The 24326-nt window shown below is 38.1% G+C and overlaps 1 protein-coding gene across 1 annotated transcript in view; it reads right to left on the bottom strand.

The window, feature by feature from the left end:
- Nucleotides 1-1159: 1159 nt before the first annotated feature.
- Nucleotides 1160-24326, bottom strand: part of LOC125484224 (transcriptional protein SWT1-like) — a 28692-nt gene continuing 5525 nt past the window's right edge. The window contains exons 2-8 of the mRNA XM_048602071.1: nucleotides 21735-23139; nucleotides 20965-21030; nucleotides 13853-13979; nucleotides 11843-11944; nucleotides 10502-10690; nucleotides 3447-3540; nucleotides 1160-1526 (exon numbers count right to left, since the gene is read on the bottom strand). Coding sequence (XP_048458028.1) covers nucleotides 1160-1526; nucleotides 3447-3540; nucleotides 10502-10690; nucleotides 11843-11944; nucleotides 13853-13979; nucleotides 20965-21030; nucleotides 21735-23139 — 2350 coding nt within the window. The remainder of the gene's footprint in view (nucleotides 1527-3446; nucleotides 3541-10501; nucleotides 10691-11842; nucleotides 11945-13852; nucleotides 13980-20964; nucleotides 21031-21734; nucleotides 23140-24326) is intronic.

Genomic DNA, 24326 nt, shown 5'->3' with positions numbered 1-24326 from the left:
GTACGTGTGGTCTTTCTGTATGTGCCAGTCTGGAGTTCCCTGTTGTTCTTGCACTCTACCATTATGTCGAGGAAGGGTAGTCAGTTATTGTTCTCTTCATCTTTTGTGAATTTTATTCCGGTAAAGATGTTGTTTGTGTGTCGGTTTGTGCGTATGATAATCACAAAAGGTGTCATCTACATAGCAGACCCAGAGTTTCGGTTGTATTGTGGGGAGCGCTGTCCGTTCTAAGCTGAACATTACTGCTTCTGTTATCAGTCTGAAACTGGGGATCCCATTTGTGTTCCGTTGATTTGTTTGAATATATGGTCGTTGAAGGTGAAGTGGGTTATGAGGCACAGATCCAGCAGTTTCAGGGTGCTGTCCTTGTTGATGCTGCTGGTGTTGTGGAGTGCCTGTTTCCCCAGTTCGTCCAGCAGTATGGCAATTGTTTCTTTGGCTCGGTCAAAGGATACCATTATCTCGCCCTCCTTTTCTGGTGTCCTTGATGATGTTGAAGATTTCATGGGAGGAGTGGTTAGTGTTGTCAACTAAGTATTTCAGTTTCCATTGTAGTTCTTTGGCTAGTCGATATGTTGGTGTGGCTGGTAGTGAGACAATGCGTCTGAGGGGAATCCCTGGCTTGTGTACCTTGGGGATTCCATAGAAGCAGGGTGTATTGGATCCCTCTGGCTTCATTTTTTGCTAGTCTGTCTTGCTGATATCTCCTGAATTGTGTAATTTCTTCAGGGTTGTTGTAATTCGGTTCTCTAACTGCAGTGTTGGGTCTATCGCTATCTGTTGCTAGGTGTCAGTATCCGCTAGTAGTGCGTTAGCTTTCTCGATGTATTGGGCTCTACTGAGGATTATTGTCATGCGTCCTTTGTCTGCCGATAATACGATGCTTTTGTCGTCCTTGAGTATTTCCAGGGCTTTCTTCTCTTCTGTGTTAAATGTGTTCCACTTGCCCTTTCTGCTCAGTGTTCAGACTATTGTCTGTCTGATGGTCTGTTGTATTTCCTCCGCGAGTCCGTTGCTCTTCAGTGTTGATTCCAGTGCGGCCAGCAAGTCACGTACTAAGACAGTCTTCTCAGTGTAAGTGGTTGGTCTGAGATGTTCTTGATCCATGTTTCCATGTTGTCCGTGACATTATTGTGGGTGAGTTTAGCTTGTTTTTCTTTTAAGGCAATTCTTTTCTTCTGGTCTTTTGTTGTTGTGTAGTGATGGCTTGTTCCAGTGTGGTTGTCCATTCTTGGTTGGTTGCGTTGGACTGCAAATTTCCTTTATGGCGTGCAATTTCTGGCTTGTTTTTGTGGACACAGTTGTGGGGATCATTGATCATAACCCTTATCATTCTGCAACCATTCTGTGCAGCTGCTCTCCGTGCCTGCAAATTGCTGATAGGTGGTTTATATTTTAAGCTTTGTGGTAGTACCTGTTTTCTGAGGCATTCATGCAGGAGGTATTGTTGTTCGCGGGTCGCGTTCAGACAGATGGCATTTGTCTCCCAGCTGCAGGCCAGTTTCAGGGTGTTGCGCCCGTAGGTGCTTAAAGTTTGAGAAGATTTGTAGCTTGGGTTAGGGAAGAGGTTGTAGACTTGCTCGCTGAGCTGGTGTGTTTGATTGCAAACGTTTTGTCACCCTGGTAGGTAACATCGTCAATGCCCCCCCGCCGCCCCGATGAAGCGTTGGTGTTCTGTCCCGCCTGTTATCTATATGTCTTGGTTTGCTGGGGTGGTTGGCATCGCTTCCATTTCTGTTTTTCACTGGTTTGTACATCGGGGCCAGTTCAATGTGTTTGTTGATGGGAGTTCCAGTTGGAATGCCAGGCCTCCAAGAATTCCCTGTTTGGCTCATGCTATTATGGATGTGTTGTCCCAGTCAAATTTGTGTCCTTCTTTGTCCAGGTGTATTGAGACAAGTGAAAATTGGTCGTGTCTCTTGGTGGCTAGTTGGTGTTTGTGTATCCTTATTGTCAGTTTTCTTCCAGTTTGGCCTATGTAAAGTTTCTCACAGTCCTTGCATGGTAATTTGTATATTACGTTAGTTTTTGGGTTGTGGGTCTGGGATCCTTTACATTCGTCAGCAGTTATTAGTTTCTGGGTTACCCTGGTACCTAGGGGTTTTAGTATTCTTGTGGTCATCTCTGATATGTCCCTGATGTACGGTAGGGTGACTAGTGTGTCTGGCCATGTTGTGTCTTCTTGTCGCAGAGGTAACGGCAGATTGTGCTTTTTGGGTATCCAAAAGCATTAGTCACTCTACTGTGCATCAGAAACATATCAAAGATGACCATAAGACTACTCAGACCCCTAGGTATCAGTGTAACCCACAAACCAACAGCCACCCTTGGGGGGTTGCTGAGAAATTCATGGGAACGGTCTCAACCACATTTGATATTTCAGGTGATCTGTGAGGTGCTTGACCAAAGTTTGTCTGTTATCCATATTTATTTCAGGTTAATTCTAGGTCTTAGAATGTAAGTCTTGTATCCATATATTTGTATTATAAATTGTATCATTGTTCTAACTTTGTACAGGAAAGTTTGTTGCTGTTTGTACAAAACCATAGAATCTTATGGTTTTATTTTCTTAGTAAGTACTTGGATCTCACATTTCGTCTTTTTTTTTTCAAAGTTACCATTTCGTGTTCAGTTTGCAATATAAATTTGACGGTCCAGTCTGAGATCATAACAAATCTTAAAACAAAAACCAAGTAGCAGCTGAAAATAGGCTACAGACTGAGCCAAAAGATTGAAGTTGTGTAAAATCAAGGCAGTTGTTTTTTGCTTGTTGGAGATCACAGACAGCTGAGAATACACTGTGGAGTTTACACTGGGAGCTGCACCAATAAAAGAGATTGGTGAAAAAAGCAAATAACCAACTGCAACTGAGATGGTGAGAGGCATACCTAGGTCATGATTGTCTAGAAAGTTGTCTGGGAAGTTGAGAGTTTGCAACCAACAGCAGCTTGTATATACACAGCACTTTTAAGATAATAGAATGTTACAATGTTATTGTTATTGTAGTGAATGTTATTTGACACCAAGCTACATATTGGGGAAGATGACCAAAAAGGCTTTAACAAGTATATTAAAAAGGAGGGAAAGACCAGTTGACAGATTCAAAAGAATCGTAAAGCTTAGGGCTTAGACAGCTCCTCCATCAAGATCTACAATGCAGCATCTGCAAACCATGGAGCTATTCTTTATGATCACCATGGGCAAAGTCTCTTTCTTGTATGGCACCCAGCAAATACTGCAGTCACAATGTCACTCCATTGTAGGAGGCGCAGGCTATGTTTAAATAACTGTAGGCTAGTTTTAATTTCAATCAACAAGCCAACATCACAGCAAAATTTACAAACACATTTTCAGAGGCTGTTCAATTTCAGCCCCTATTTATTTTACCACTGATTAACATTTTGTGTGTAATTACACAGACAATGAATTCTACAGCACCATCTTACCTGCACAGGAGGACATCTGCAGAAGAGTATAACTGCTGATATTGTAAACAACACTGCAACACACGATCATCATTGTTTTCTTCACGTAAGCCACCTTTGGAGATAAAATTCACAAGGAGGCACCTTACATATTGAATGACTGCAAGTGACTTTTTTTTTATTAGCAATGTAGAATAAAAGAAAAGAAGTCAGCTGAATTTCACATGACTTTCGTTATTTTGACTTGTTAGAACACTTTCTAACTCAGCTTACTTTCGATGCACATGACCAAACTAAAACACAATAACAATTTGCGGTTTTAAGAAAATGCTTTTTAGCCAATGGCTTGCTTTCTCACTAAGGCAACCAAAAGCATTTTGTCTAAGATGCAGCAAAATTTACCGTAACTTTAAGTATTTACTTTAGATTTTACTATTTCAAAGCATATGCTGCAAACTTCTTTTCTTCAACTTGGTCGTTTCTTTAGAAACAAATGGTGAGCTGTCTTTTTGAATCACTGCAATCCATGAAGCATTGGTACACCAAAGGCGTTGTTCGGGAGAACATTCTAGGATTTTGGTGCAGTAACAATGAAGAAGTGGCGAAATGATTCCAAGTTAGGATGGTGTTGTCTTACAGATGGTGTGGCTCACGTACATCTGGTACCTTTGTTCTTCTAGGATGTTGAGGTAGCTGATTTGGAAAGTGATGTCAAGTCGAGTTTGAGGTTTCTGAAATGCATCGTGTGGATGTAAAACATAGACAGCAATATGAACCCAGGGTGGAGGGAATAATTCTTTAAGATAGATAATGGAGTGATGATTAAACAGGCTGCTTTGTTCTGGATGGTGTCAAGCTTCTTCCAGGCATAAGGAGAGGAGAGTATTCCAACACATTCCTGACTAGAGTCTTGTAGATGGCAGATAGGCTTTGGGGAGTCAGGAGGGGAGTTACTTGTTGCATAAATCCCAGCCTGTGACCTGTTTGTGCAGCCACAGTATTTATATGATAAGTATGTTAAATTTCTGGTCAACAGTAACTATCCTCTCCACCCCACCCCAGACATTAACAGGTGGGGATTTCATCATGGTAATGTCTTTGAACCTCAAGGGGAGATAATTAGAATTTCTCTTGTTGGAAACGGTCACAGCCTGACATTGCCAAATAATATTTGTGCCATACAACATCCCAAGCCTGAATGTTAGCCAGGTCTTACTGCACACAGGCACAGAGCGCTTCAGTTTCTGAGGATTTGCAAATAGAACTGAACACCATGAAATCATCAGTGAATATATTGTAGGGAAGTCATTAAGCAAGCTTCTGAAGGTGGTTGGGCCACCAACATTGCCTGACTAAACTCTTGCAATGAAGAAAATCTTGAAATAGTGGCTCACCAACAACCAACTTCTTTCAGCTGAGTATGACTGCAATCAGGAGAAAATTCCACCCTCCCCACCCCGAGCATCAGTAATTTCTAGGTAAAATTAACTTTTAGTGCTGCAATCCTATAACTGCATGACCTGATTCATGGACTAATATTGGAGACAGGACAAATGCAACTTAAGTCAGGGAGGGAGGAGGGAAAAGAGAATTTTTCATGTCTACATGTAACAATGGTTAATCAATCCCCAACAATCAGCTCAGTGTTTCCATGAGAGCTGCCAATATATGATGTAGTTAGTTCTGGGAATAACTCAAACTACCCAACACCAAATGGCCAGTAGTAATTACTGCTCACTGAAAACCACATGCTACACCAAGAAATAAAGCTACATCTTGAAACAGTTTGAATTTTCTTCCTTGAGCCATAAACTAAATTCCCACTGAAGATACATTAGCGTCATAAATAAATATAATGATGACTTTGCAATTGTTTCCAATTTTAAAATTAAGAGAAATATTTGTGTATCACAGGCAGGGATAGTTTGAGGTGCAATGGAAAGAGAGATACTTTAATTAATGAATGAACACAAAAGAACAATAAAGGCAGGAGGTAAACCACAGCATATAATGAGACCAGAAAAAAAATTATTTCATAACAGCTTCAATACTGATGGATTCTGAACTTTTTAACATTTTCACCTTAAACTATACAATCGTGGGATATATAATTGTGGAAGATGAATTGAACACTTCTCATCTAAATAGGTATTGCTGGAGATGGCACATTCACTCTATGATCTCCTTTGAACTGTCAATGTTAATCAGGTCTGCACTCACTTTTTACAAAAATTATGTCTAAGTGTGTGGGCAGTGCTGGTTAGGCCAATCATTACGACCACCCCTACAAACTGCCCTGAGAAGCTGGTGGTGATCTGCCTTCTTGAGCAACTGCAGTCCATTGGGAGCTGCAGAAAGTAAGATTAGGAACTTCGGTGGTGTGTTACACACTGGTGGATTCCCAGTTTCTGAGTTTTTCTTGTAGCTACAGTATTATACAGCTGTTCCAGCTCAGGTTCCGGTCAATAGTAGCTTCCAGGATGTTGATAATGGGAGAATCAGCAATAGAAAAGATATCAATTGTAATTGCTGCAGATACCTATAAGTGATATAACAGGATTTTACATTTGTGTGAGTTACAGTTTCAAATCACTGACGCGCACTATATTCTCCCAGACAAATCAGTTTGATTTTCTAAAGGTTTCTGATCCACTACATGTGATCAGCGAGTGAAATTTCCAGTATCCAAATTAAAAATTCAAGTAATATTTTAAATAATGACAAGCTTCACAAATCTAATTAAGGTGTTTTTGTCTCTTTGAATATTGTCATTAACATTTTTATCCAATGCTCCAGTCTCTGTCAAAAGTCTGAGTTTGAACTTGATATTTTTGTCCAAAGCTGTAATCTAAATTTGGATTGTAGTCTGAGCATGTGCTGTGAATCTGATCTCCTAAGAAACATCAGGAGCATTAAGGCAATTGTACTAATTCAACATTTTCTTCAAATGCTGTTTTCAAAATTATTTTAAAGAAAAATGTTAAAAATAGTAAACTTTAAATTAAATAATTTTGTTTAAAATAAGTTCGTTGGGAAGGAGAGAAAAATTCGAAAAATTATTTACCAATCAAACCCTGTTTTGTGTCAAAAAAACATTAAGCTAAGAGATGAAGAGATGGCATGAGTCAGCGAAGGGGACTTCCCACTGTTGATGAAAGCTACAAGGTAGGTTTACATTTGCAAATAGGGATTCTCCCACCCGGAAAAGTATCCCAATGTTGCCCTTCCATTTACATCAACTACTTTCATTTAGTTAGCACAGCCTGCACCTAAAATGGAGTCGAGATTTAATTTTTCAGTTTACCACCAGGTCAGGCTCCAAGTTATTGACTACAGTTCCCCGCCTTCAACCCACAATTCCAAACGAACTCATCTCTAAACTCCAAGACCTAGGTCCCGACTTCCCTCTCTAACTGGATCCTCAACATCCTGACCCATAGACCATTATCAGTGAGAAAAGGCGACAACACCTCCTCCACCATAATCCTCAACACCAGCGCCCCACATGTCTGGGTACTCAGCAGCCCCTGCTCCCACTATACTCCTTATACATTTATAACTCTGCGGCAAAATTCCACCCCAGCTCCATTTACAAGTTTGCTGACAACACCACCGTTGTATGTCAGATCTCAAATAATGATGAGACAGAATATAGGAAGGAGATTGAGAGCTTAGCGGCATGGTGTAAATACAATAATCTCTCCATCAACGTCAACAAAATGAAGGAGCTGGTCATTGATTTCAGAAAGCAGAGTGGAGACTTGCCCCTGTCTGCATCAATGGTGCTGAGACAGAAATGGTAGAGAGCATCAAGTTCCCGAGAGTGATGATCAGCAACAATCTGTCCTGGTTCACACGTCGGTCAATAAAGCACAACAACGTCTCTACTTCCTCAGGAGGCTAAGGAAATTCACCATGTCGACAAGGACACTACCAATTTTTATAAATGCACCAAAGAAAGCACCCTATCTGGATGCATCACAGATTGGTTTGGCAACTACTCTTCCCAAAACCGCAAGAAACTAAAGAGTCATGAACACAACCCAGTTCAAAACGCAAATGAGCCTTCCATCCATTGATTCCATCGACACTGCCCATTGTCTCAGGAAAGCAATTAACATAATCAAAGACCCCTCTCACCCTGGTTATACTCTCTTCAACAAGGCAGAAGATATAAAAGTTTGAATGCATGTACAAATAGATTCAAGAACAGCTTTTTCCCTGCTGTTATCAAACTTTTGAATGGACATCTCAAATGTCAATTCTGATCTCTCTGCACCTTCTTTTTGGCTGCAACACTGTATTCTGCATCCTGATGCACTTTGTATGGTACGATCTGCCTGCATGGTATGCAAAACAACACTTTTTACTTTATCTCGGTATGTGTGACAACAATAAATCAGTTAATCAATCACCAATCACAGCACTTATTCTTTCTGGCACTTGAACTATTCCTTCAACCATGTTATTCCTTCATCAACCTTCTATTTTCCTTCTCACTAAAGTACTCCAGCTAAATGTTTCTATTCATTCCTTACCCAATCCTTCTCTCTCTCATCTCCTCCTCAGCTTAACAGTTGCATATTTGCCTGATTCAGAAGGTCGTGGATTTAAGACCATTCTATTACAATCGAGACTGACAATTCTCAATAGCACCAATGGCTATCTGTATTATTGGAGAAGCTGTTTCTCAGATAAGATGGGGCTATACAAAGAAAAAAAGGAGACAAAACATATCGTCTGACTTACTAGGAGTAACAACACTATTAGTAATCTGGTTAAAATGTTTGGCTGTCAGTCAGAGAGACAAGGGAAACTTCTATTCACACTCTCAAAACATTCTGCAATACTTCATAGCCAAGTAATTACTTTTGGAAGTGTAGTCACTACTGTTTTTATAACATAAAGTAAATTAAATAGAAAATAAAATACAGCATAGATAATTTGAATTTAAGAGCTACCATACAATTTACAGTTTCTTGCAGCATTGAAATTATTTCTAGTAAACGTATGCCACCTACAGTAACTATCATAAAATGCAACCATATGTTGCTACTGTCAGCTCCCCTTTGTTTTATCATAGGCATACAAGACAAGCAAAATATTTCTAATTAATTCAATACCTTATGAAAAACTTGGTCAAGTTAATTTTAAAAAATACACTGGTAATAAAATAAATTAAATGCGTAGCTAAATCTGAACCTTACCTCAATTACTGTTACAAGTTATATTCAAGTGTTACTCAACATTAATAATTGCATCTTTTTAAATTAATTCACAGGATGTGGGCATCACTGGCAAGATCAACATTCATAAATACTCTTGAGAAGGTAATAATGAACTGTTTTCTTGAATCACTGCCATCCATGTTGGTGAAGTGTATTTAGAGAGGGCGTTCCAAGACTTTGATCCAGCAATAGTAAAGAAACATTCTTTGCTTAAATTCTTACCAGGAATATGGTGTCCATGGGAAGCTGAAGATTTTGTTGCCGTTCTTTAACTACCCTTTAGAATACAGTGTCATATTCCTGAACTGAAGTTCTTACAGTGTTGTATCACGAATGAGGTGGCAGCGGCCACCCAGACTCCTCCTGGCGATTGTAGGATGTGGCAGCTCAGCATCGGCAGTGAGAGCAGGCCATTGCTGCGGCAGCAGTCACAGTTTTGTAACCAAGATGGTGCCAGAGAATGACGACTTTGACTACTTTTGACTGTACTCATGCATTCCTATACTTGAGTACACATGACAATAAATTCTAATTCTAAACAAACAATCACACGTCCTTGCCTTTTAAGAATACTATCATGGGATCTGTATTGCCTATTGGAACAAGCGCATTTATTAACTTGTTAATGATCAGGTCATCCCACAGCATTCTTTTTTTAAAAATCATAAGGATGGGTGTGTAGCCTAGATGGGAACCTACAAGTGATAGTGTCTCCACCCATCTGCTGCCATTTTTTTGGAAACAGTAGAGTTGTGGGTGTGGAAGGGCTGATGAAGAAGCCTTGGCAAGTTATTACAGGAAACCATGGAGATAGTACACACTGCAGGTATATCATGCCAGTGGAGGAGGGAGGTGCTTAAGGTGGTGGATGGGGTGCTGATCAAGCAGGCTGCTTTGCCCTGAATAATGCTGAGCCTCTTCAGTGTTACCTGCAGCAGCAAATAACCAGACAAGTGGAGAGTGTTACATCAAATTCTTGGTCTGTGCCTTGTAAATGGTAGAATTAATGTGCTAAGAGGTGTAGGGCATTAAAGGAAGTCGAGCAAAAACCTTTTCCCTATACAGATAATTACGTAGGGGTTTCTTTTAAAATAGGAAACTAAAATCTGCCCATCATGATTGACTTAACATGAAATCAGGTCAATCTTACACATGGCTGTTGCTTCAATTGTTCAGTAACTACTGTGAGGCGACTGAAGTATATGTGATTACTACCTTTGGTATTTTTCACATCAAAAATTCAAATTCATAATTTAAAAAATTGCATCTTGTTGATCACAATGTTTCTGATTATAGTCCTGTCCTGTTTATTATTCAATAATCCCTGTTGAGAGTGCTTGAGTGGAAGGGTGAGGTGAAGATACATTTAAGCCTGACTGTTTTCTTCCCACAAGTGTAATCTGACAACATACACCATCACAGCTCAAACATTCAGAGTGCCCACTGGACAAGATAGTGGAATTTGATGGTGCCCATGGACCCATACACCGACAGGACTCCATGTTCAGAAGACAAAACGAGGAAAAAAATTGACACAACAAATAAAAAGTTCAAATACATTATTTATAAAATGAAACCAAGTTTGACAAAAGATCCAGTGGCACTGAGATAGGATGGTGATGATTAAACAAAAAGAAAACAGCAAAATTGAGAGTAAGACATATGTGAAGAGTTTTGAAATGTGGCTTTTTGATTGCATTTGTCATTCAGTAAACTGCAGTCCAATATTAGACCTCTATCTCATACTTATTTGTTGGCAATCACAAGATAATAAGCTGTCAAAGTGAATGCACTCTGATTTTAAAAAAATCTCCAAAAAGTTGCAGTGATGGCACTATATTAACTTACAGAACTTCTGAGCTGCCTGTTGCATGGACTGCCCCCATACATGTGGATGTCGACTTTTAAAGCAGGAATAAATGAACTGTACAGCGGGTATGGCTTTACGATTCACACCTCCGGAGAGCCTTCCATTTTTTAAGGAATCCAATTCCTGTAGAACTACCCATGGAATGACGATAATTGGGAAACCAACACCTGTAATTATAAGAGTATAACTGTACAATTGTATTGTTTACTAATTTGATATTTGGTCTGTCTCCTATTTAGATATTGAAGCTGTCATCAGAGAACCTTTCCCATCACGTCAACACATTTGAAGCTATTTAGCTCAAGTTACCCAAGTCCCAGTTATACGGAGTATAACGACAGACAGGAAGAGGATAGTCAATGGATAGTTCTTCCTTGTTTCATGAACAGTATAATGGCATCTTTGCTACCTTTGGGTACAGGTGGATTTTTCAGCATAGGATAAACAGCTATTAATACTGTAGCACATGCATAAATCTAAGGACATTTGAAACGGACTTTGAACGAACCCATTCAAAAGTTTAACATAAAGAAAGCAAGAATATTACTATCTAAGCAAACCAAATCTAAAACTCAGTGATGACTTGTTGAACTCAGTATCATCTCTATTTCAAAACACCAAAACAATAGGTTGATCCAAGACATGTCAATTATATTTAACAATGAAAATCCCTTTTTCAACAAAATATCAACTGCAACATGCAACAATAATAAAGTAACACTCTTGTTAAAAAAAAGCGTAATGTTGGGATAACGAATTAAAATAGCTTTCAACGGGATTCCAAAAGATATGTTGTAAATCAACAACACTGATATTACTTACCTTTGAAGCACTGTATGAAATTACTTGGATTTCTGAATTGGACTACACATCCATCATCTTCATAGAGTCATAGAGATATACAGCATGGAAACAGACTCTTTGGTCCAACTCATCCATGCCAAGCAGATACCCTCTAAAAACATTTACCAGCATTTGGCCAATACCCCTCTAAAAACTCTTCCTATTCATATACCCATCCAGATGCTTTTTAAATGTTGTAATCATACCAACTTCCACCACATCCTCTGGCAGCTCAATCCATACACACACCACCCTCTGCATGAAAAAGTTGCCTCTTAGGTCCCTTTTATACCTACAGGAAATATTACTTACATATTTTACCAAAATTGTTTTTGAAATCAAAATGAAATTGTAACATTTAGTCTGAAGAGGTGCTAAATATTTTAAACAAAACATTTGCATTTTTCACGATTAGAATGGCTGTAACCTGTAGCTTTGTTTTCATTAATTTCATAATTAAACGTATATTCACATACCTGCAACTCCATGGTCCTTTATATTCACAATAAAGTTTAGGTGACTGATAAAAATGTTGGTATCAAGTACAAGGAGAATGTCGGACTTCGAAGTAGCTTCAGCTAAACAGTCAACGTTTAGGGGAGAAAAAGGAAAATTAATATTCCTTTTCATTCTAGGGTGAACACTCATAGTAAGTGAGGACAGTAGCAGAAGTGGGGTTGGGGCGTGGGTGGTGGCACTGGGTTCAAATCCCTCCACAGCAGATGGTGGAATCTGAATTCTATAAAGATCTGGAATTAAGAATCTTATGATGACCGTAAATTCATTGCCAATTGTCAGGAAAAACCCATCTGGTTCACAAATGTCCTTTAAGAAAGGAAACTTCCATCTTTACCTCCAGGCCCACAGCAATGTGGTTGACTTTTAACTGCCCTTTGGGCAATTATGGATGGGCAATAAATGCTGGCCTCATCCCGTGAATGAAAAAAAAGCCAGAGGCCTAGATAAGAGTTCAAATCAATTCAACCAGTTAATTAAATGTCTAGCATCAGTAATTAAAGTACTGATGGCTGGAGTACTTTAATGTCGTTGAGGGAAGGAAATCTGCTATTTGTACCAATTCAGATGAAAAACCTACAGCACTTTGGTCAGTTCTTAACTACCCTCAGAAATTACATAAAAAGCTGTCCAACAGTAAATGCTGGCTTTCCAGGGATGCCAACACCCCATGAATTACTTAAAAACAAAGTATGACATGTTTTTCTTTTCATCCTCACTTTTCTTTATATCTTCCTGGACAGTATATCCTAGAGAAGAGCTGAGAAGACAAACAACTGTTACTGCAGAAACTTCTATTTCTACCCTGCCAAAAACTTTGGAAGAAGTTCCACTCAAGTTGGATGCCTTACCAGCATATATGACTATAATTTACCCAATTAACACGTGAAAATTAATCTTGTGATTTACCACAATTTTTGCTTTAAAGCAATGTAATTTTCCATCAATTTCAACAAAACTGCCACTGATACTGTCACTGAATCCGCCACTATCAATATCCTGGAGGTTACCAGAAACTGAACTAGACTATCCATTGAAATACTGCGGCAAAAGGAGCAGGTCAAAGGCTGGGAATCTTGCAGCAGGTACTCATCTCCTGACTCCCCAGAGGCTTCCGCCATCTACAAGGCACAAGTCAGAAACGAGAAGAATGAATGCAGCTCAAACATCACTCAAGAGGCCATCCAGGAAACAAACAGCCTGCTTGATTGGCACCACATCCACTGCCAATACTCAGTTGTAGTACTGTGTACCATCATCAAGATGCACTGCAAAAATTCACTAAGGCTCCTTAGACAACACTTTCCAAACCCATGACCATCTAGAAAAACAAGGACAGCAGATACGTGATACCATGACCTGTAAGTTGCCCTCCAATCCTGACTTGGAAGTACATCACTGCTCCTGGGTTAAAATCCTGCAGCTCCCATCCCAATAACACTGTGGGTGTACCTACAGCAAATGGACTGCAACGGTTGAAGGCAGCAGCAAACCACCACATTCTCAAGGGCAACTAGGAATGGACAATACATGTTGGCCCAGCCAGCAATTCTCACACCCCATGAACAAAGAAACAAAATATGGAAACTGGTAAAGTACAGGAATTTGCCTGTGCGCATTCAACAAAACATTTAATGACTCTGGTTGAAGTAATTTCTTTAAATTTCTGGACTGATAATTGTTCATTTTCATCAATTGGGGGATTACAAACTGCACGAATACAAAACACAGCAAACACTTTCTTTTTGTTTTAAGTATAATGAGGCTTAAAATTAGCCAAACTTCCTAATAATACTAGAAAATGCTCAATCAACTGTTGTTACGAGCTGGAATTTTTCCTTTTTTTTAGTGGAAAAGATCACTCACAAAAAATGCTATTTAGAAAAAGAGCATTGTTTGCAGAGACAGTATTCCAAAGAAGGTAAAGAATGTGGAAAAAAAATGAAATAAATAATTTAAATGTAACTTACTTGAGCATACTTTTATTTCCTGAGGCGGATCTATCTCCATGCTTGTCAACTCTCCATAGCTCTGTCCCAGTTCCACCTCCAAGACTTTTTCATATCTAGCTGTTTGCAGCTCTTCTACTATCTCCATCTTTAGAGGGAAAAATAACTTTTAGTGTTGTCATGCAAAATGAAGCAAAAATTTCTAATAAGGCCATGAGACCTAATGTCCATTTGAAGATTACCATTCTTGAAATGAGGAATACTGGTTATTTCTAGTGATTTTAAAAATATGATTTGAATTTCCATAGACAGAATTGCAATTTATAAGATAAATCCATGATCTAAAGATTTGTTCCTCAGTTTCAGTCAGTTTTCAGCAAGTAAATTCTGAATAAGCCAAACTCTCATACATTATCGGGAATAAAACTTTTATTCTACATTCTTCACATGGAAAAGTAAGTACAGTTTTCCAGAGTCGCAAATGCAAATAATAAACTGCACCATGTTCAGCAGGTTGTAATCCACATGATTCCAAGCAGATTACATGCAGCTGTCAAGGGAATTCTTAGTATGAAGAGCATTAGTCAACGTGTTTACATTAGAATGCAATCAATGACATTTAGAAAGGACTTAATATATATATACACAATTAGTTAAAACATTGATATAATATAGACTGCCAATACTGAATTGCCTTCCATGATTAAAAATTGCCATGTTTCATAGCCACTTTTAAAAGTATATTTAAAATTTTAAAAATCTTTTTGTGAGTTGGAGTAAATTAGAATAAAAATCTCAACAGTTACTTTCCATGGTAATTATATATGCCAACCTTGTACAATACTATCAAAGTCGAATTCATATAATCAAATAATTGTTTCTGCAAAAATAATTACATTTATATTTAATTGTACTAATATTTCCAAGGCCTATCCGGGATGGAGGGTTTGGCTGGGCTGTTGTTGGCAGTCACATCTAATTGAGGGAGCTACATCATACATGAAATACAAAGGGATTTTTTTCAAAGCAATACCTAAACTACAAATTATTTTTCCCATTCACAAAGGATAATATGCTCATTAAATTGAAATCAACTTTCTTCAAAGACTGGATTAATTAAACTCAAACAAATTTGTAACTCCACAATTTCCAATGAACTTTTATTTCTAAGTTATATCATAATGTGCAAATTATGCCGTAATGTTGCAGCACTGACATCATTATTTCGTTGTACAAACTGTTCACTATTGACTATCTTGACTTTGCACAGTAATTCAGGCATATCAGTTAACTCGGTTCAGTAATTGAGGGTATTTTTGATGTGTTGTCCACATGAAAATAAATCTTTAAATACTGTTATCTTCATTAATATTTAAACTAACACGCACATTGTACAATTACTTGAAAACTGTCATGATTTTGAAACATTGTGTAGTTCTGGTCGCCACACTATAGAAAAAAAATGGAGGCTTTGGCGAGGGTGCAGAAGAGGTTTACCAGGATGTTGCCTGAATTGGAATGTATTAGCTCTAAGGAACAGGTGGACAAACTTGGATTGTTTTCACTTGAGCGCTGCAAGCTGAGAAGCTACTTGATAGAATTATATAAGATTATGAGAGGCATGGATAGGGTGGAAATATGAAATACAAGGCTTAAAGGCAGAGGGTGAAAGTTTAAAAGGAGATGGGCGAGGCAAGTTTTTTTTCCTACACAGCGGGTAGTAGATGCCTGGAACACGCTGTCAGGGGAGGTGGTAGAAGCATATGACAGCAACATTCAAAAGGCATTTAGACAGACACATGAACAGGCAGGAAGTAGAGAGGGATATGAACCATGTGCAGGGCAGATGGCATTAGTTTAGAATGGCATCATGGTCAGCACAGACATGGCAGGCTGATCAGTCTATTCCTACATTGTACTGTTCTAGGTATCTATGTATTATGTACTAACACAAAATTATTACATTACATTTCAAGGGGTAAAAAACAAAAACACACTAAGTTCTGCTTGTAAAAACGGGATTTTTGGGAAGTTCAGATTATCACAAATTTCACACTAACTAACTACTGTCAACACACTCGGATCTATTCAAAAATAGAATCTGCCTGCTGAGAAGCCAGTTTCAAATAAAAATAGTCAAATTTAGTGGAAGAGCAGAGCCAGATATTAACAGTCTGCAGGAGTTACTCATAATTGCTTTTGATTTCATTGTAATGTGGTGATAGACTCCTTGTTCTTCAAATATGACCAAGCTGTAAGTGACTGCATCATCTTCTGTGGGTTCACTCTTGAAAAGAGGTTAATACAAGATCATGAACAGTCCCAGAACTGGCGCCTTTATTGGTGATAAAGGAAGATGTACCTGTACCATCTCTGGGCTACATCAGCATATTGGATGTTGCCAATTTGGAGTGAATAGTTATTGAAGCAGGTTGGACCGAATTTCAGTGTTTGCCTCCAAATGGGCAAGCTTTCCTGCAATGTTTCCCAATGGGCTACAATGAAGGCTTTTGTAAGAGTCTTGTTAAGGGAGCTTGTGTTGTTTTCACTGATGTCTTTTCTGTCATTTGCTCCAAAACAGTTCCCTAAGGAAGATCTGCTTATGGGATGTGGGAGAACTGGACTGCCCATGTAATTGAATTTTCTGAAAGATAATCTCCATGATGCTATGCTCAACATGATGAAGACCGACGTCATTCGTAACTGTCTTACCAATGAAATTTCATGATAGACCTCAGGTGTCTTTGGTAGAAGCGTAGTACAGCTTTGATGTGGTGCATATAGCAGAACCAGAAGTCTATGCCACACAACAGGGTTGATTTTGATCTTGCATTTCAACTTGATGCCATGCTGCTTCTAGATATTATCCTGGAGTCTGTCTTGGGCAGAAATTGCTCTCTGGATACACACACCAACATCACTATCACTTGTGGCATCTGTAGTGAGGACACTGCCAAGATCTAAGAATTTCTCTAAAAGCTTACGTTGGCGCCATCGATAGTTATGTCTGGTACTCCATGTGTGCTCAGTGCTGACTGGAATATAATCTTGGGCTTAAAGAGACTGTTTTTGAGACCAAAATGTTTGGCAACACTCAAGAGTTGGTTCACCATTCACCAAAGATCCTGAGACAGCACCTTCCGAATCTACGACTATTTCTATCTAGAAGGACAAGGGCAGCAGGTATATGGGAACACCACCAGCTGCAAGTTTCCCTCCAAACTAATCACCATCCAAACTTGGAAATTTATCATCATTCCTTCATTGTGACTGGGTCACAATCCTGGAATTCTCTCCCCAATAGCATTGAGGATTTAGCTACAGTAGGTGGACAGGAGCAGTTCAAGGCAGCACCTCAGCACCACTTTCTCAAGGGGAACTAGGGATGGGCAATAAATGCTGGCCAGCCAGCAATACCCACGTCCCAAGAAATTAAGAAAGAAATTAATTCTGGATATCTTCCTTACTGTTGGCAGCTAGGGCACAGTCTTCTCCATACAGAAATTCTCTAATTACTGTTTCTGACTTTGGTGAAAGCATGCTGTTTGGAGAGATTGAAGAGTTTGCCTGAATGGAACCCAAGGTCAATGCCTGCGGGTCTGCTCTTCGTCATTTCCTTACGCATGACAGTAACAAGGAGACTGAAGAGTTGGGGGAGCCATGATACACCCCTTGCTTTACAGAGTTGGCTGCCACAAAGGCATCAGACATCTTGCCACAGGCCCAAATACTGTATGATGGTATGGCTCAATGTAAGTGCAAGATTTTCACATGGTCCAGGTTGATTCTCACTGTCAAAAGCTTTAGTTAGTTCTGAGGGCAGCACATATCGGTCCCAATGTTGCTTTCTGTATTTTTCTTCTCAATGCCTTACTGCAAACACCATCTCAGTTGTCCCATTGGTTAGCTTTGAACATTGTATGATTGACAGGAGACCTACAAGGCTGTTTAGTTTAATACAGTCCTTGAGTTGAAACATAGCTCTTTTCATTTTTGGTAAAAGTAAAGTTGCCATAGTCCCACCAGACCACAGTGCCGTTCTCTCATAAGTGAGAGATAACTGGTAGTGGTTTAACTGGGTCACCGCACCTCAGGCAAGGGAAGAGGTTGAGAAGGTGAGCCCTTCATGGTAACCTCAGCCAGTGCAGGAACTGGACCTATATAGTGTCACAAACCAAACCATCCAGCCAAATGACCCCCTTGTACCAACCACCAAAGTAAAGCTAAAGATGAATAGTCAAGCGGATCAAGGTTAAATAAGGGGAATAAAAAAAAAGTACAATAAATACAAGCACTTTTTAGCAAATACATTAACAACATGTTTATGGTCAAATTAGCTTTGTGGATTACATAACAGTGCACTATGAGTCGCAAGGGCTATGCATAAAGTTTAAATTTACGTCCCAATTAATTTGCATTGGTCTCATGTCACTGATATAAATAATATTGCTTTGTGCCTTGAATTACCAATAAGAAAACAATACAGATATACTTCAACACACATACAAAAGCTGACAGAGAAAGGAAATGTAAGTAGCTATTATTAAGAGGTCAAGGGGAAACCCCTCCAGTGACTACAATCATACCTGTTAGAAATAAAGCTATTTGTGTTTGTTGGAGGCCTATAATCACAGCCAATGAACATTGGTGCAAGAAATATTTCTCAAGAAAGTGTCTTAAGCCAAAAATTATCCAACACTTGTCAAGAACTTATCCTCCATTGGAAAGTGAGAAATGAGGCTTTTTCCTAATAATTCCGGTGTTCAGTTGTATTTACACTTCTAAAAGTGAACCAGCCCAAGGCAGCCTACATCAGGTCTTGAATAACATTAGAACTTGGTAGACAAGTGGCTGATAGTATTCACGCAGGTGGACAGAGGAAGTGCTTCAGTGATACCTCAGGGCTTCACTGGCGAAGTGCAGCATTCCCATAGACACCTGGGAATCACTGGGAGGAGGTGCATCCGAGAAGGCATTGAGCACCTCAAGATTTACCGTGAGGAAAAAGGGAAGCCAGGTGAAAACAGCAAAACGAGCACCTTGTCACACCAATTCCCCACCTAGCCCTCCCCGTGACCACCACTTGCCCTTACGTAATAGAGCCTGTGGTAGCCTTATCGGTCTGTACAGCCACCAAAAGACTCACCCTCAGAGTGGAAGTGAGTCAGCCCTGCCTGCGAAGGATTGCCGACGAATGAATGAATGAACATGATTGCAATATAACTGCTTGGTAATAATCATCTCGAACAAGAGGAAAGCCTTACAATCCTCTCTGACCCTGAAAAACTCTATTATGATCTATCCTTGCGTTATGCTGATTACAATTATTAGACAGCTTGCCACAGGTAGAAACACACTCAACCTTATCATCGTGCAATAAGCACGAGATTTGATAAACTTGTTTCAACAACCAACTTACAGTCAATAACCATCAAGCAAGTTGACCCCACACTGCAAACATCAATACTGTAGTGCTGACAATATAAAATAAAAACTTAAATAGTCATGTCAAGATAAACAAGTGCAGGTGGGAAGCCAGATCATTGTGAACTCACTAACTGACCCCTGAAATCCTCTCCTGTAATATATATCATATAAACCTTCTCAGCCCTGTTACAAATATTCAATAGTCAGAGACTTGGGGCAGAGCAGGAAAGAAATGCAACTGGCCCATAAAATGCAATATACAAGTCCTGTACTTCAGAGTCAATCAGCAAATTGTTTAATTGCAACTTGCACAGATCTCTGCACTCTTCTGCCCTCAGTACTAGCTCTGAAGGAACTAAGATGGGAAAATGTAGTCCTTGGCTGGTATTCAATTATTTTTCCGTCGGCCAGAAAAGTTTACAAATGATAAAATATCACCGACAAGCCTAGTTATTGAAAAATAACAAGTGTTCCCACATTCAGATAAGGCTTCTAATATTGAAAATGCAAATTCATCATTTTCCTCTACATTTTATAAATGTCACAATTGACTAATTTTAAGTATTTCTATTGCCCAGTAATTTAACAATTCAGGTTAGTTTAAATGGAATGCCAATGGAACCCAATGTCTTAAAATGGACAAATCATTACATTTTAACTACATCACAATTAAATTTTTTTTTGAAGTACTTAATGTTACTGAGCTGCAGAAGAAAAGTGATAATTGTCATATATTGTCACACAATTGTCTTTGGCCTGTAAGCTGTGCAGGGCAATACAGAATCAATAATATATCCAATTTACACTGCTCCTCAATGTTGCCATCCCACAGACTACTTACCAATCATTAATATCAGAAAGTCTGAATCATGATAGCTCTTAACATATTCAGTGTACCAAAAAAAATTCAATGCATCTTGTACAGTAGTGTCATTTACTGTAAGGAAAAGATATTTGCACCTCAAGATGTTTTGTATTTTTCATCATTTAAAAAATAAAAAAAATTGTGGGCTGGTCAACAATGGCTGAAGATGACCAACCTTGGACTTGAGAGAACTGAGTTCTTTTAACATGGCTGGGATTGGGTGGAAAAGAATTGTAAAAGTCGTATTGTATTAATAATTATATCATTAATGGTTCATTACAATTTTTAAAAACTTTTTTGAAAACAATACGCCAAATGTATTCATAGGTTAATTATATAGTGACTGGTTTGCAATTGTGGAAAGAACTTCCAGCTTTTTGTGAAAAGTAACCACGCAGTGTAATTCAGATGTAAAGTTCCAATGCAGGAATAAAAAAAGTATTTAAATCATCTCCAGGAATTAAGTTCAGTGCAGCACAGTAACAATTTAAAAAGTAACCCTCGAAACAGCAACATCAAGCAGCAATATATCTTGGAGCTATTGAACCTGTATTACCCAGTGAAGGTAACAGTCCAAAACTATAATACGATGACCGTCATTTTTCGTCTGTAGTTTGCCTAGATTAGGCTCTCAACTAAAATAAGTTCCTATGTAATGCACCTAAAATTTAGTGATCCAATCACTTAAACTTGAAAACCACTAGCCTAACAACAATCTAAGTTTCAACAGTACTTTCCATAGGAAAAGTTATACATATTATTGATTCTAATGGTTTTACTGATGGTCTAGAAAATTAGCAGTCATACCAATTATTGGATGCTTTGTCAACAAAACACCCACCTTTTGATCAGTATCCATATCCACATTATCTGATAAAGCTGTAGATGAATTCCATTTCTGAGAATCCTTGAAGGATTAAAACATAGTAAAAAGAGGGTTAAACTGGCACACCATTATATCATTATAACAATCATTGGCAAGGTGGTCTCTAACTTAAGCTGCCTTTTTCGTAATAAATACACTCAAGTTCATTCATCTCTGCATCAGCTAAATATAAAAGCAATATACTTTAATCTTTTACCAAATATCCAACATTAATATAATACCCTGTTACATTAAATCATATTCTCTTGTTCAATTTACACTATGAGCTCAGAAGAGCTACATAGTCACAAATAAAAGGCTGGAGTTTATAAGTTTGTTTTTGACATTATGGACATCAATATGGTGAAAAACTAAATGTTAAATTGGAACAATAAGGTCAGTACTACATTATAGTCAACATTAGTCATTTATAGGCAATTACAGTGACTTTTCAGTTACTTATAAAGAAGGAAATATTGATAAATATGAACACGCTTAACCAGAAAGGGCTGTAAAAGAATCTTTGGACACTAATGCACTTTAAAAAGCTATCTTACGTTAAGCATTTCAATTCATTTGCAGAAGTAGCACCACTGAGGACTACTGCGATTTTCCAAATTAAATGCTGTGGCTTAAGTTGTCTGCTAAATCTGGATGTTCTGCATTGCTGATCTATTTTATCTATTTAAAAATCATTATAAACATTACGATCCATCAGATAAGGAAAGGAAATAAATTTCTATTACCGGCTGATGTGCAAACAGTACATGATCCTGCTGTTTCGAAGCAGATTTTGTTGCATTGTCTGAAGATTGACACTTTGACTGAGCAGCACTTGAAGTTAATAACTTTTGAGAAATACGCTGTGACAAGGCATCAGTAGCATAGGCCTTTTTAAGAATTTTAAAACTATTAAACTTTTTAGTTTGTTTTGGAGTTTCAAATTCCTCAACTTTTTCAGAATTTGATGATAATACTGTCACATCAGTTCTTTCAAAGAGTCCAGACTTCTGAGTTAAGTCTGAATCCATGATTTCAAGCTGATGTTTTTGTGGATATTCTGATACTCCTTTTCTTTCTTGAACCAATGTGGTCCCTTCAGAATCATTACAGGGCCTTAATGACTGTTTGTAATTCTTACCAAACGATTCAGAGCTTTTTTGATCCTTAGAAATTATATTCGGTTTTTCAATCCCTGAGGATTTTAACTGATCATTGGGTTTTCCCAAATTTTTGGCTAAGTAAGATGCCGTTCTTACTGTGCTGGACTCATTGCCAGCCTGTTCCAATATTTTAGATTTTTTTCTGCGTTCTCTCAAGCAATTAGATATTTTATTGCACTTCTCCCAAATAACAGATTCTGGAATTTTTGAACCTTCACTAGAATTTCCTGTATTTTTGACAGGCTTCAGGGGTGCGCTGGTTACTTTCCACACATCAAATGATTTTCCAGAGCTACAAGGCTTCTCGTGCAACTTCACAAAAATATCAGAATTTTTTTTGGAGGTATCTCGTTCTTCAAAGTTTCTTAGAACTTCATACGAATCCTTAAAGTTTTGTTTTATATCTGAATTATTCAATTTCTTATGCAACTCTGTTAAAGATTTTGTCTGTTCTTTGGTTTCAATTTCCTTATGTTTCAGTTCATCACACGAAACAGTGAGTTTGCTTGTTCCATGCACAGATTTAATTGCACAGCATTGACTTCTGTCCTTCTCATGTATTCCAGTCGCCCCTTTAGCTTCTTGTAAATATACTTTGCTTATGTAGTCTTTAAAACCAGTTTGTAAGGATTCAAATGAAGAGCAACTTGCTTTTGACTTCAACAACTCAAGATCTTCTTCCTCAGTTGATGGCACTGCTTTGCGTTTAAGTGCATGTCTGCAGAATTCAGAAGACTTGCATATTTTACACCATGGCAATTCACCTGTACTATCTGCTGAGGAATAAGTAGGTTTTGTAGTTGTAGAAGTTTGGTGCTTTTCTTGGCTATTTTCTTCATGTGAATGTTTCTTGTGTTTTTTCTTTCGCTTTGATTTCGACTTGATTTTTTCAGGATACGAAGAGGACGTTGCCACTGAAAAAGCTGGATCTTGAATGGGAGCATCCTTGAACTTCTCCAATCTGGCTGTATGCTTTTCCTTCAAATGTCTAGGTAAACAAAAACAAAAACAAAAAAAAAATCCTAATCACTGGATTACTTAACAGATGCTTTAACGTGTTTGCAAAACTAGAAAATGCAAGAGTACAATACTAAGCCATTATCAAAATAACAAATTAAAAGCAAACAAAACAGAAAGTGCTGGAGAAACTCAGGAGGTCTGGCAGCGCCTGTGGAGAGAAAAACAAAGTTAACTTTTTGACTCCAGTGATTCTTCATCAGAACTGAAATTACGTAAGTACATAAAAAATTAAAAGCCTGTTTTTAATTTTAGTGCTCTTAAACAAGCTTTTCTTAGCTGTCATGTGGTTATAGATGTCAAAGTTCATCATAGGTAACTGTACACAGTCACATGGACGTCCAACTCATCACACCAAACATCAAGGGAAATTTGATAACAGTGTGTTAATAGCCATGTAAGAAGCACATACTTTCTGTTATCACAACTACTCAGCCACACTTTAGTGTCAGTATTTCACCAGTACATTTTCTTGATTGGCTGTAAGTAAAAGAGCCACAAATCAGAAAAGAAGAGGACAGGCACATAAAAGTAGCTATATAGAGTATATGAGTACATATAAGCAGTGAGAAAATTGTTCATCAAAAACCACCAATAACTTCTGAAGATGACAAATCCACAATGAGCAGTTTATATAACCTATTTAAATCATGAAATCTAGTGAAATCATTTGAATTACAATTTTAAAAATTTGCCACTTACCACTCAGTTATGATAAGGGTTTTAAAAAGTTTAAACTTTTCAAAATTTAACACATTTGACTGGAATACACTGAATTTATTCACTGAATTATGATTTGTCCTTTTCAAAACCTTCATTAAAAGGTTTTAATTAAAAACCTCAACTTCAACTTGAAGTATGGGCTTGGCATAGAACCAAGGTCGTAAGCTGAAGGTATCTCCTATAATTTCACAAGACATACCAGTAGGATATAGTGGCCATTCCAATTGTTGAAATATTTCTCATCAGCTCTCAACAAGTGATAGCTCTGTTATTTCTAAAAGTAATTGCAGCTGGAACAGAGAGCAATCAATCATAATCTTATAATGACTAAACATCGACTGTAGTGTTGTTTTATGTTTGAATTATAAATGCTGTCAGGTGAAAAGTAAAATTGTCCCTCTGTCCACAAGTGTTTGAGAATTTTTGAAAAGAGCT

The sequence above is a fragment of the Rhincodon typus genome, chromosome 10, assembly GCF_021869965.1.
Source record: "Rhincodon typus isolate 14 chromosome 10, sRhiTyp1.1, whole genome shotgun sequence".
Taxonomy (NCBI): Eukaryota; Metazoa; Chordata; class Chondrichthyes; order Orectolobiformes; family Rhincodontidae; genus Rhincodon; species Rhincodon typus.
The sequence above is the reverse complement of the archived record's forward strand: the minus strand, read 5'-3'. Positions and strand labels throughout refer to the sequence as shown.